This window comes from Nycticebus coucang, chromosome 9 (genome assembly GCF_027406575.1).
Source record: "Nycticebus coucang isolate mNycCou1 chromosome 9, mNycCou1.pri, whole genome shotgun sequence".
Taxonomy (NCBI): domain Eukaryota; kingdom Metazoa; phylum Chordata; class Mammalia; order Primates; family Lorisidae; genus Nycticebus; species Nycticebus coucang.
The window spans coordinates 2,158,907-2,173,320 of record NC_069788.1 but is presented as its reverse complement, the minus strand read 5'-3'; the positions used below and the strand labels follow the sequence as shown (position 1 = coordinate 2,173,320).

Here is a 14,414-nt window from a genome sequence, read left to right as displayed (position 1 = left end):
TTTTAATATGTGGGGGGGGCAGATAGGCATAAAATATTATCAAGTACCATCCCATGTGTTTCTTTCTAATGCTATTCAACATATTTTCATAAGCTTAATGGCCATTTTTATTTCTTAATTTGTAAACTATCCTGTGTCTGTATGTTCTTAGGCAATTTTTATATTGGACATTGAACATTCTCTTACTGACTCGAAAGTGTTCTTTAGATATGAAGAACATTATATAGACTTACCTGCTGTAATGTTGTGAATGTTCCCCATTTTAGCATTTCGCTTTAAATTTTATTTGTAATATACAGAAAATAACCTTCTTTGTTACTATTTTTCATTTTGTGTTATTTTCACATAAAAACATTCTATAAAAAATACATAATTTTCACCATTTTTTGGCTTATTTCATCAATAGATTAAATAAATTATCCATCACATCAGTCAAGAGGTATAAGCCAGAACTTATAACATGTCAGCATAATTGTTAAAAAGTGCTTTTAAAAAGACTAAAATTGCATTGTGGCTCGGTACATGTAAAAGGGGTCACAGGATGCTGCTGTCATGACACATGCCTCTGGCCATGACAGGGTGGTAGTATGGAACACACGTGTGATGTCTGGATCTGTCCAGTCTCGGTCCTGAGCTCCCAAGGCTCTCAGCCAGGACAGGTGCAGGGGGCTCCTGGTCTCACCTGAGGGACCCCAGTGCTGAGAGGCTGAGTGGCCGTCCAGGACCTCCCCGCTAGTCAGCAGTGATGGAGCTGGAGCTTGGGGGTAACATGAGATTGATTTCAATTCCCTGCTCCAGGCTATTTTCTTATCAGGTTTACAAATCAAGGTCATACTCTTCTCAGAAAATGAAATGTTATGGTGTCAATTTCATTGTTTGGAGACAGTCTAAATAGTATAGAAACCACATTTCCTGGGAAGTCTGAATGCTCAAATCTATAATCTCATCTGAGTTTAAAACTTAATCGTACTCAATTGACATTAAATTTAGAGCTGTGTTCCTGTCTAAGTGTTTGCCTCTTACTTTTATCTGTTCTTTGCAGGGAGTCTGGTGATGGGATTCACAAGCATTCAGCCACTCGGCCCGTTGTCTCAAATTTGTTGCATTGCCTTGGATTAATGAGTGTTTCTTTCCTCTCCTGGTGTCAGGAGTAACTCTACGTTACTCACTTTCCGTCTGCCCCCTGCTCCCCTCAGCCTGCAGAACGCAGACTCACTCATTCCCCAGGAAATGCCTCACTTTACCTGGCCCAGATATGACTTTGAGATTCTAAAATATTGAGGTAGGAACGAGAAAAGCTAAATGCCAAATCATCTAGCTCACGTTCAATACAGGCTTTCAGAAAAAGATTTCAGTCTGGTTAAATTTAATGAGTCTTGGGGGATTCGTTCCTGGTAATAGGAGAATAATGATAATTTTAGAAACTGTAATATCGTACTCTACGGAATAGTGTAAATACTTACCAAGCATTGTAAAGCGCTAAGGAAGCTGATAAATATTGCCCACGTTATGGAGAAGGGAAAAGGAGAAAAGAAAGGATGATTTTCTTACAAGAGTTGAAGGGCAGATTTGAGGAGAGAGAGAGAACCAGACAAAAAAGAAACACTTATGAAGTTCCTTAAGTTCAAAATGTAAGAATTGGTGCCACTTTTAAGGCACATAGCTGTCGTCAGACTTAAGACTGCTTACCTCGTTTTCTGTTCCCACATCCAGAATGACAGGCAGGCACTCCTGGGGGCTCACCCCCCCGCAGGCCGTGTACAGAGCCATTTTGCCCACGGGGATGCCCATGCCGTTGCAGCCCAGGTCTCCCAGGCCGAGAATGCGCTCACCGTCCGTCACCACGATGGCCTAGGGAGAAACAGAAGAGGTACCTACCAGGAGATTCTCACAAATCCTGGGGCACAATTTCTGGTTTCTATTTCTAAAGTTAATTACTCATCTAAATGAAAAATTAAGCTGTTAGAAAACATAAACTGAAAATATATGGAAAGGACATTATGACTGTAATTGTGGAAGAATGGGGAGAAGAAACAAATTTTACAGGGGCTGATCCATATTCATGTGCTTAATTAGGTTACTGAGGAAAGAAGAGAGGCTGTACCCAGGATCCAAACAAACCAAATAGCTTGGTCTTCACTCAGAATAATGCAGGGAAGTCAGAGCTTAGCCTGAGCAGCAGAGTGAAGCAGAGGCTGCAACCAGGCTGCAGCCACGCTGAGCACGGCTGCAGGAGTGCCCTCCAGGAGTGCGTGCAGTGAGCGCTCCCAGCCGGCCACGCCTCTGCGGCACCACCTCCGACTTTCACGGCCAGCTGACCCCTCCACTGCAGCCACCTGACGCTGCCCTCCCGCCCCGACACAGGCCCAGCGCAATCCCCTGCTCCTCTTACCTGACAATCTTCTTCCAGACTGCATGAATTGTGTGTGGTTCATTTCTAATCACCTTGAATATTTACGAAGTTTATACTCTCATCGTGGTAGAAATTTTAATTCTATGCAATTTGATATCATTATTGAGATTACTGCCTCTAGCATCCTTATTTGTGATTTATAGCCATTATACGAGTTTAAACAAAACCAACCTTATGAAACACAAATTCATTAGATATTCTACAAATGGCTGCACTCTTCGGACCCATGGACGCTGGGAAAGTGTCAGTTACGTGGTCTTGGATAAAGGGATGAGTTTAAGCTTCTGCTTCTTATTTGAAAAATGGGAATAATAAATGTATTATCAGAGTTGCCACGCGAGATGTACGGAGGAGCCACTCTGCACGGCTCACCACCTCCGTAGCACCAAGAACAGCACCAGGCACGGCAGACGAGCAGCAAGCACCACTCGACGGACAGAGCTCTGACTTCATGAAATGAAAGGACATGTAAAAGTTTACCACAGGACCTGGTGCATTACAAACTCTTAGAATTAGTCACAGCGTTTCTAGAGTGAGGAGGAATGTAAAGTACATTCCATCTTGTTTTATAGACTAGGAAAATGAAGATCAGACAAGTGAAATAACTTGCCTACGGCCAGGGCTTCTGGAACCAGAACCCAGGCTGGTCACCTCCAGAACAGTGCTCTTTGCACTGTACCGTCTCGCAGAATATATTTTAAAACATACTTCTCAGGTCTCCTTTAATCCCCTGTTCACCTGTATTGTGCAGCTTTTAAAAAACTGTCTTAAAAGTAAATGCACGTGAGAGGCGATTGGAAGTCACTTTTGCAGATCGATACACTCACCTTGGTCCCAAGTCTAATTTCAGGGGTTCAAGACACCCTGCTCTCGGAAGGAGGCAGCCTGACAGCACTGATTTAAGGTAGAAAAGACGAACACTGCAGGATGATCAATTAAATTAAAGCCAAATATGCAAAGTCCTAATATTTCAAACACATATTTAATAGAACAGCTGTCATAAAAGAGGCATTTTTATAGATTACTGATAACATTCATATTTTATGAATGTGTTCCTCAAATAGGCAAAGTCCAGTTGGCCTGCTGAGACTTAAATTTTTTTTTTTTTTTTTTGTAGAGACAGAGTCTTACTTTATGGCCCTTGGTAGAGTGCCGTAGCCTCACACAGCTCACAGCAACCTCCAGCTCCTGGGCTTAAGCAATTCTCTTGCCTCAGCCTCCCGAGTAGCTGGGACTACAGGCTCCCGCCACAACGCCCGGCTGTTTTTTTGTTGCAGTTTGGCCGGGGCTGGGTTTGAACCTGCCACCCTCGGCACATGGGGCCGGCGCCCAACTCACTGAGCCACAGGCGCTGCCCAAGACTTAAAATATTTTTATAATATATTTTATAAGGAAAGGAATATTGTCATTTAACTTACTTATGATCTGAATAATAATTTATATAATCCTTTCCAGGTTTCATCAAAGACCTTAAATCCAGAGAGTTGCTTCTTGTAGCTTTTATCAGCTTCGAAATATTTTTAAAAGGGGTTTAAAGTAGCATACATTTTTATTTATTTGCGTATTTTTCAATATGATGAAAATGTTTATTTAAGTCTATATCTTAAGGTTGGCAGTGAAATCTCAGTTTTACCACAGTTTGCATTCAGTACTTTTGGGGTGACACAAACCTAAGCGTGGCCAATGTTAACTCATTCCACTTTTGTGTTAATAACAAATCAATTTGTATAATATACAGTGTCTTGAACAAGGGTTAAAAACTTCTTGGAATTATTTTGTTTAAAATTTCAAGTTAATATGAGAGCACAAATGTTTAGGTTACATTATTTCTAATTCTAAGGTAAAGGTCAGGCTGCAGCTGACCTTCCCCTGGGGTCCTGCTGACACCCTCATGCTGTGCACCTGAGGTGCAATCCCGCCAATCACCCTCCCTCCTACCTCTCCCATATTTCTCCTCTCCCCTCCCCCTTTGCTGGACTATACTTATGTTTTATCTTTCATGTGGGCCTATATTTGTTATATATTGATTTCATATTAGTATTTAGTACACTGGATATTTTTTTCCCCATTCTTGAGATACTTTACTAAGAAGAATATGTTTCAACTCCATCCAGGTAAACACAAGAGATGTAAAGTCTCCATCTTTTCTTATGGCTGGATAGTGCTCCATGGCGTACTTACGCCGCAGTCTGTCAATCCATTCATGGATTGATGGACACTTGGGTTACCTCCATGACTTGGCACTTGTGAACTGAACTACAATAAGCATTCTGCTGCAAATGTCTTTGTGGTAAAATGATTTTTGTTCGGGTGGCACCTGTGGCTCAGTCGGTAAGGCGCCAGCCCCATATACCGAGGGTGGCGGGTTCAAACCCGGCCCCGGCTGAACTGCAACCAAAAAATAGCTGTGCCTTGTGGCGGGCGCCTGTAGTCCCAGCTGCTTGAGAGGCTGAGGCAAGAGAATCGCATAAGCCCAGGAGTTAGAGGTAGCTGTGAGCCATGTGACGCCACGGCACTCTACCGAGGGCCATAAAGTGAGACTCTGTCTCTACAAAAAAAAAAAAAAAAAAAAACTTAAAAAAATAAAAATAAAAAAAGAATGATTTTTGTTCTTCTGGGTAGATACCCAGTAATGGAACTGTGGGATCAAATGGAAGGTCATCCTTTAGTTCTTTGAGAATTCTCCATACTTCTTCCTGTAGACGTATTAATTTGCAGTCCCATCAGCAGTGTAGAAGTGTTCCCTTCGCTCCACATCCACGCCAGCATCTGCAGATTTTGGACTTTGTGATGTGGGGTAATCTCACTGGGGGCATGTGATATTTCAGGGAGGCTTTGACTTGCATTTCTCTGATGATTAGGAATGAGGAGCAGTTTTTCATGTGTTTGTTGGCCATTCGTCCATCTTCTTCAGAGAAGTTTCTGCTCATGTCTCTTGCCCACTTAAAAATGGGGTTGTTTGCTCTTTTCTTGCTGATTAATGTGAGTTCTCTGTAGATTCCAGTTATCAGCCCTTTGTCAGATTGGTAACATGCAAAAATCTTCTCCCATTCCGTGGGCTGTGTGCTTTAGCTGTGGTGCTCTGAGCTGTGCAGGGGCTTTCTAGCTTTATCATGTCCCATTTACTTATTTTTGGTGTTGCTGTAATTGCCAATGGGGCCTTCTTCATGAAATCTTTTCCCAAGCATTATCAGTGGAAGGAAGCAGCACTTCCACAGGTAATGTGATATCTCTGAAGTTAAGATTGTGACAGTTAAACCAAAAAACTGTGGCAATGAGGAGAGTGATGGCAACGTACAACCAGGACATGTTCACCTCAACATATGCTGGACTCTGCACTGAGTGAAAGAATAATCCCCTGAAGGAGCTCAGGGGACCAGGTACCGAGAAGACAGACAACCAGCTCAGACAGGGGGACTGCGTTAGGGCTCCCCAACCAGGGACGGAGAAAACAGACAACCAGCTCAGACAGGGGGACTGCGTTAGGGCTCCCCAACCAGAGACGGAAAAGACAGACAGCCAGCTCAGACGGGGGGGCTGCGTTAGGGCTCCCCAACCAGGGACGGAGAAGACAGACAACCAGCTCAGACGGGGGGACTGCGTTAGGGCTCCCCAACCAGCGACGGAGAAGACAGACAGCCAGCTCAGACGGGGGGACTGCGTTAGGGCTCCCCAACCAGGGACGGAGAAGACAGACAGCCAGCTCAGACGGGGGGACTGAGTTAGGGCTCCCCAACCAGAGACGGAGAAGACAGACAACCAGCTCACACGGGGGGACTGCGTTAGGGCTCCCCAACCAGAGACGGAGAAGACAGACAACCAGCTCAGACGGGGGGACTGCATTAGGGCTCCCCAACCAGGGACGGAGAAGACAGACAGCCAGCTCAGACGGGGGGACTGCGTTAGGGCTCCCCAACCAGGGACGGAGAAGACAGACAACCAGCTCAGACGGGGGGGCTGCGTTAGGGCTCACGGGGCAGCTGGGGCGGAACGAGGAAGGGAAATACAAGATGGTCTCACTCATACAGGACGTTATCCTAATAGCCTGTGCCAGGGTGATAACTTCTGACCAAGAGGTGATCAGAGCCACAAATCAAACCCCCAGCATGGACCAGGCCAGCCAGGAACTCTGACTGCTGACAGGGGAGGACAGAGACAACAATGAGTGCTCTGCACCCTCAGGCTCCGGGGGACACCTAGGTCTCCCAAAATGTAATCCAGGACTGAAATCCAAAGTAAAACTATCATAAGGAAATCAAATAGTGCTTGACACTTGAACGAAAGCTTGCTGGGTTTAGAGAAATTCAGGAATACTCTACCCAAGTTACCAGGAAAAAAGCCGTAAGTGAAGGGAATGATCTGAGTGACAGGCAGACGTGGTGCTCAGGGACCCAAATGCCTCAAAGTACAAAGTCCCTGAAATAGAACATAAGGGAAATGTTTACTAAAAGGAGATGGACAAATGCCAGTGAAACACAAAGACATTCCAGGAGATTCTGACAGGTGTTCTTTCTTCTCATTCCTGAAGGGAAGATACTCAATATTATTTTCCCAAGTATGATGAAGAACAGCGGCCAGCTAACGACGAGGGGCTGGTGTGTCTGGCATAACCCGTACTGAAAGGACCATAATCTGCAGAAAGAGCAGGGAGATCTTTGGCTGAAATTCAAGAAGACCTGCGGAGACACTGGTGATAGAGTCTTCACTGCTTTATTTTCCTCCTCGCCAGCAGGCTTTTCTTGACGGAGGGTTTTCCTATTTTATTTCATTTATTTTTATTCCTATTTTATGCAGTGACGTTTCTCTGAGTTTCCTGCATTTCATTTTGCTGTGACAAATGCCTCCTGAGTAAGTCTTCCCAGAGGGCACTGAGGGGCAGTCACATTTTTACTTATTTTTGATAACTCATCTATATTCAACTAAGTATGTCTTGAATATAATACAAAGAAAAGCATTATTTATTTCATTTTTTTCTTTTATTCCCTATGCTCTTCTCTCATCTAGAGCTGTTATTAATTACATAAATACATATGAACATTTATAGAGGTGGTAGTTGTTTGAGAAGTTTCTAGAATGTGTTTTGAGATATTTCATATGGCTCAGCGTATGCCTCAGGACAAACGTCCACTTACAGCTTTACTTCACAAATATTCCAACACTGAAGAGATTTTAGTAGTGAAAGAATTACCTGAAATAAAGTTATTTATGTAGTTTATCACCAAATTAACATTCCTCTGCTTTTTTTTTTTTTTTTTTACCTACTTTATCTCCTACAGAAGAAAAATAACAACAGGAGTTGTTTTCTTGACAACAGCCGAGTCTCAACAGCAAGATTTGTGTCTGTCTGACCAACACAGCTCCAGCAATGAGTTCTGTGTTTCAGGGTTAATTCTTCACACCACAGTACAAATTATACCTGAGACTGACCTGAACAGAAACCTCTGTATGAACTCTGCAGAGTTCTCCAGAACTCGCAGTCCACATGTGCCCGGACTCACCCCTCCCAGCCTCCCAAAACACAGGCTCCACATCTTCTCCAGCTCTCGAAACCATCCTAAAATACTGCTCACCTTTCTCAAATATCACTTACATTGTAGAAAGTAGTTCCCTTGCTTCAATATGACATTCTATTTTCTTAATCTATATCCCTCTGAGTAAAGTTACTAACTATTCTGATTAAAAGGATATGGACTGGGGGCTGGGCACCGTAGCTCACGCCTATAATCCTAGTACACTCTGGGAGGCTGAGGCACACTCTGGGATTGCCTGAGGTCACAGGCTGGAGACCAGCCTGAGCCAGAGCAAGACCCCATCTCTAAAAATAGCCGAGCATTGTGGCGACCACCTGTAGCCCAGTTACTTGGGAGGCTGAGGCAAGAGAATTGCTTGAGTACTGGAGTCTGAGGTTGCTGTGAGCTGTGATGGCACAGCACTGTACAGAGGGCAACAAAATGAGACTCTGTCTCAAAAAAGAAAAAGGTATATGGACTAGAACTCTCTGTTCCAGAGCCACTTGTTGACTATTAAAATCTCCTATAGCTCCTTCTTAGAGGATCAGACGTGCGTTGAGACACCTCTTAGGATCTGTGGACATTACGCTCTACTTGATGAGAAGGGGGCGGAGGTGCAAGCCAGCTGGAGAAAGTAAAGAAACCAAGGAGACTGGACATAGTGGAAAACATCTTAATTTGTGAGTTTTCCTGGCATAGGTCTTAGAGAGCCAAGTTAATCTACTGTAGCCACAATTGCTCAAATAGGAAAGATCAGGAAAGGAGCCAGACTTGAGACATTACAGCTGACATGCCTCTGCACCAGTGAAACACACTGAATTACTCAATCTCAGTCCTAACAGACACCACCAAGTTGCTGGTGCACAAGAGAAAAGAAAGGGAGTCGAGGGGGACAAGACAGGAGGCAGCGGAGCAGCAGGTGGAGGGCAGGGCTCTGGGCCTAGCTCAGCCTGCCTATGTCCCCCGACCGTACCCCACGGTGCAGCCCCTCTGCACCTCCAGGCTCACTAAGTTATTACGACAGTTAGAGGAGTTAATCCATGCGAAGTGTTTCACACAAAAACTACCAGATGTCAGACACTGCTATTACTTCTGTTTTCCTTAGCTCACTTACAGACGGAAGCCACGAGAGCGACTTAAAGTCATCACGATAGAAGAAACAAACTGGCTTTTCTTTTGCCTACTTGGATTCCTCTTAGTGAACCATTAACCACAGCAGATACAACAAAGCGTTCCCTTAAAGAAATTCATTTGCTATTGTGTGTTCACATTTATCATCACTTAGGATGGAGTTGCTAAGAAATAGCAACTGATGGGGAAACTCAGCATCTAAATGGCATGGGAATAAAATCGGGTCTACTATGCAAAAGTCAAAGGGATATAAATTAGAGAAGAACTCCTGAATATACCTATTATTGAGAGAATTTCAGTATGTTTTAAAATGTTTTATGGAAAAGAAACAAATTTCCCATAGTGGAAAACGTGGACCACTTACCTTGATGACTTCCTCTGGCCACGCATTAAGAATTGAAGCAATATGCCCTCGATCGTGAATGCTGATGAAGAGGCCTCTGTCAGGAAAAGGAAGAGGACAGTTGTGATTTACTTCAGACCTGTCAAACCACAGTGAACATTTAAAACTTTTTCTAGCTTATGTATCTCCGTTTTATCAAACCAGTACAAATTATTTCCTTAAACAAATAAGGTATAAGAATCTCACAGGTAGGGGAGAAAGGACTTTAAACACTATAGTGACATCTAAAAGGCATATTTATTTTTAAATTTCAAAAATATTTTTAAATTAAGAAATGCTACACAGAAAACTTAAATAGCATTATCAACTGTACTCATAAATTCAATTACATTCATTCATTAGGTAAGATGATATATGAAAAGGCACTTAGGGTTTTTTTTTTTTTTTTTTTGCTGTTGTTTTTGTTTTGTTTTGTCTTTTTGAGACAGAGTCTCACTTTGTCACCCTAGGTAGAGTGCCCTGGCGTCATAGTTCACAGCAACCTTATACTCTTGGGCTCAAGCGATTCTCTTGCCTCATTCTCCCGAGTAGCTGGGACCACAGGCACCCACCACAACGCCCAGCTATTTTTTAGAGATGGGGGTCTCACTCTAGCTCAGGCTGGTCTCAAACCAGTGAGCTCAGCTAATCTGCCCACCTCAGCCTCCCAAAGTGCTGGGATTACAGGCATGAGCCACCATGCCCAGCCTGAAAAAGCACTTTGAAAAGCAACATGAAGTGTGTGTACACCGAAGTTTTCAAAGTGCATTTTTTTTATTAAGTCATTTGTACATAGATCATAAATACATTTATGCCATTATGGGATTCGATATGTTGAGAACACAAAGTGCATGATTTATTATAGGTCTAGCGTGAAGGTGAGAACATGTGTGAGAGATGGCTAAATAAAGCACTGGACAGCACCCAGCAACTCTGCCCTGCAGGTGATTCTTCAATCTGTGATTTTAGCTGCCCTCTGCAGCTGCTACTTGGATTCAACTGAAGCTTTAACACTGTCCTCACTCCAACCCTCTTGCCTACAAAAGTTTAACGAGTAAGTTTATACATTAAAATATTAAAATTTAAAAAATACAAATGCTTTCTCCTCACTTAAAAGGTTTTATACAGGGCAGCGCCTGTGGCTCAGTGAGTAGGGCGCTGGACCCATATGCCGAGGGTGGCAGGTTCTGACCCAGCCCCGGCCAAACTGCAACAGAAAAATAGCCGGGCATTGTGACAGGCGCCTGTAGTCCCAGCTGCTTGGGAGGCTGAGGCAAGAGAATTGCATAAGCCCAAGAGTTAGAGGTTGCTGTGAGCAGTGTGACGCCACGGCACTCTACCCGAGGGCGGTACTGTGAGACTCTGTCTCTACAAAAAAAAAAAAAAATTATTTAAAAAAAAGGTTTTATACAAATAGATTTAGGGGGTACAAGTGATTTTTTGTTACATGGCTGAATTGGGTAGCAAAGTATAGGCCAGGCATCCTCAAACTTTTTAAACAGGGGGCCAATTCACTGTCCCTCAGACCGTTGGAGGGCCAGACTATAGTTTTTTAAAAAAAAAAAACTATGAACAAATTCCTATGCACACTGCACGTATCTTATTTTGAAGTAAAAAACAAAACGGGAACAAATACAATTCACACTGCTTCATGTGGCCCGCGGGCTGCAGTTTGAGGACGCCTGGTCTAGGCTTTCAATGCACCCATCCCTGAAGATGTACACTGTACCCAGCAGGTGTCGTATCTCACTGCACCCCACATGCAGTGTACCCCGCATGCAGTGTGCCCCATGTTTTTGACCTAAACTTTAGGGAAACAACCCTTCAGAAAGTGGCTGGCTCTAGCCAAGAGAGACATACATCAGGGCTGACCACACTGATGCACCTGCGGGTCACATGTCCTCCTGCAGCCACACCTCCCCTCTCCCCAGGGACTCCTTCCCACAGTGCCCAGTGGGTAGCTGTGGCCTAGATGGCCAGGTGCTTGGTTGACGGGTGGGAACTCTGAGGTCACTTGGCCCATGAGTAGCCAGGCGGGTGCCTGGGCCTGCTCAGGGCTCCAGTCCCCTCCACCTCACCCTGTGTGGCTGTGGCCTGCCTGGCCAGCCCTCCCGCTGCCCCCTCCCCTGCCTGTGCTGCTGGGCAGAAGCCCTTTGGTTACTCCCGCTGGATCCCAGGTCCTCACTGACTGGAACCTCTCATGCCCAGTGGGCCCAGTAGGACCCTGCAGCTGTGGAAGGCCCCCTGGGCTCCCCACCCCCTGAGCCACACCACCATGTGTAATTTGCATCCTTAAGATTCTCTCAAAAATTTGGGCAAAAAATTTCGCATTATACATGGCAAATTACACTAATGTTTCATCCTGCCTCCCCCTCGCACAGCCCTCCTGAGTCTCCAGCGTCCACGGGGTCGCTCTGCTCACCCCTCGCTGGGCTCCCTCTTGTAAATGAGGACGGGCAGCATTCAGTGTTCTGTTCCTGGTTACCGCACTGAGAATAGTGGCCTCCGTCCACCCAGGTTGCTATGTTAGCGTCGTCACATACAACTCCAGTGCACAGACCCACACACAAGTCGCAGCTTAACCAACTGTTGTGAGGCAACCGCCCTTCTACACAGAGTTCAGGTAAACACGGTCTTTCCTGTCACCCAGACACCATCCACATGTTCAATCACAAATATGTTTCCCTCCTAAGAGTCACCACGACCCTGACCTATATCACTTCCTTTACAGTCACAGTGCTGTCACCCAAATCCTAAAGCATCCCCAGGCACTATGATTTAATTTCCTACAATCTGGATTTTACTGCTTACTTTCCTATGGTATAGATTAACATGTTAATCTTTTTTCTGTATGTCGTGGAAAATTAAGTGACTAGATGCAGAGATTTAATCAGATTCATGTTCAATTTTTTGGACAGGACACTTCACGGGTGGGTGTTACCAGAAGACACGGTATCCCGGTGCCCCTGTCTGTGATGTCAGCACTGCTAACACCAAATGCCTAAACTCAACTAATTCATTAGGGATTAAAAATGGTGATATTCCAATTTTATCATTCATTACTTATTTAGTGAGAAATTTCACATCTACCATTTGGGTATATAATATGGCTGATACAAAAAGGAAAAATGTTTGATTCCCTTTACTTATCAGTTTTTAAAATAATGAGCTGGTTTACTAGAACTCTCTCAGGAACTCCACTTGGTTTTCTATTGCTACTGTTTGTGTGTGTGGTCGTGGGTTTTTTATCACTATGAACTCAGGAATTTAATCAAATGAGATATGCTTCAATCCATCAGGTATTTTCTTATTGACACTAATGTCGTCCATCCCATCTTTAGCAAATGAAAGACTACATGCTATCTCCAAGTCCTTTTGACATGACTAGTTTTTTAATTTCAAACTATTAACGTTACACAGTTCCATGCACTGATGGAACCAGGTTACTGGTTCCAAGCACTGCTCAAAATCAGTGCTTGAGCTGGAGCTGTGTGTCCATGAGCCACACAGGGTTCTTGCATTAGGCTGGTTTCTGCCCCGCTCCGGCCCCCGTGACATCCGCTGAGCTTTGGCTCCCTCTGCGCATGGGGAGCCCAGTTCCTTCCAGTGTAATAGTCAGCACATGTGCCATTTCTCTTTCCATTTTGAGAAACTTCACTTAGAAGAACAATCTTCAATTTCATACAAATTGTTGCAAAAGGCATAAATTCATCCTTCTTTGTCTGGGTAGGACTCTGTGGCATACACAGACCACATTTCATTAATCCTCTCGTGAACTGATGGACACTCGGGTGGCGGCACGCAGCTGTGACTGCACCGTGCTGCAGTGAACCTACGAGCGCAGGTTTCTTTCTGGCAGAAATACCCACTTTCCTTTGAGACTACAGTAGTGTCTGACAGCTTTCTTGCTCTGTGTTATAAGATGCTCTGGGTTTACTTTGACGATATTCAGCCCCAGACCTGAAATGAGCCATTTTTCTAAGAATCCCAGGTTTCTTTTAGCAGAAAGTGGTTTTTCTTTTTCTTTCTTTTTTTTTTTGAGACAGAGACTCAAGCTGTTGCCCTGGGTAGAGTGCTGTGGCATCAGAGCTCACAGCAACCTCTAACTCAGGGATCCTCAAACTATGGCCCACAGGCCACATGCAGCCCACCAAAGACATTTATCGGGCCTTCTGGGTGTTTTTGCCACCCTGCCTGTCCTGCTTAGAAGCTGACTCGTCCCGGGCCACAGTGCGCGTGTCTGGAATGTGCGCCAACTCTCTGACTCCGCTCCTTTTCTCTGTCTCTTCCCGCTGGGTGTTTTTGCCGTCCTGCTTAGCAGCCCACTCGTCCCGGCCCACAGTGCACATGTGTGGAATGTGCCCCACACTCTCCAACTCCCCTCCTACTCTCCGACTCCTCCTCTCAGTCTCTGGTGTAATCGGAGATGTCACCAGGTTGCCTGTGCAGAGCCTGCTGCTGCCTAAGGACCCAGGTAAGAACAAGTTAGGATTTTTTTTTTTTTTTTTTTGAAGTTAGGAGGTCCATTGTTTTTTTATTTTGCAGTTAGAAGGGCCCTTTTTTTTCGGTTAAGGGGGGGCCTTTTTTTCTGAAGTTAGGAGGGCTTTTTATTTTTTGCAGATAGGTGGCGCCTTTTTTTGAAGTTAGAAGAGCCTTTTTTTTTAAGTTGGTTAGTTGGTTGGGGGTGGTGTCTAGGGGGGTTGCATCACAGTGATAATGCAAATAGTCAGTGCTCAGAGATAATGCAAATAGTGCTCAGTGGTGATAACTGTAAGTGCTCAGTGTTAATGCAAATTGTTAGCACTCAGTGTTATCTCAAATGGTCAGCGGTCAGTGTTAATGCAAATGGTCAGTGCTCAGTGTTTTCGCATGGGGGCCCCAAACTGGTAATCTGCCTAGGGCCCCATGGGAACTTAATCCAGCTCTGCAGACAGCCGAGGAGTAGGAAACCCAATCTAACTGACAGTAAGTGCATTTA

The 14,414-nt window shown here is 44.5% G+C and overlaps 1 protein-coding gene across 1 annotated transcript in view; it reads right to left on the bottom strand.

Moving 5' to 3' along the window:
- ME1 (malic enzyme 1) overlaps positions 1–14,414 on the bottom strand; it is a 163,884-nt gene that overhangs the window by 69,222 nt on the left and 80,248 nt on the right. Inside the window, exons 4-5 of the mRNA XM_053602368.1 lie at positions 9,419–9,494; positions 1,690–1,851 (exon numbers count right to left, since the gene is read on the bottom strand). Coding sequence (XP_053458343.1) covers positions 1,690–1,851; positions 9,419–9,494 — 238 coding nt within the window. The remainder of the gene's footprint in view (positions 1–1,689; positions 1,852–9,418; positions 9,495–14,414) is intronic.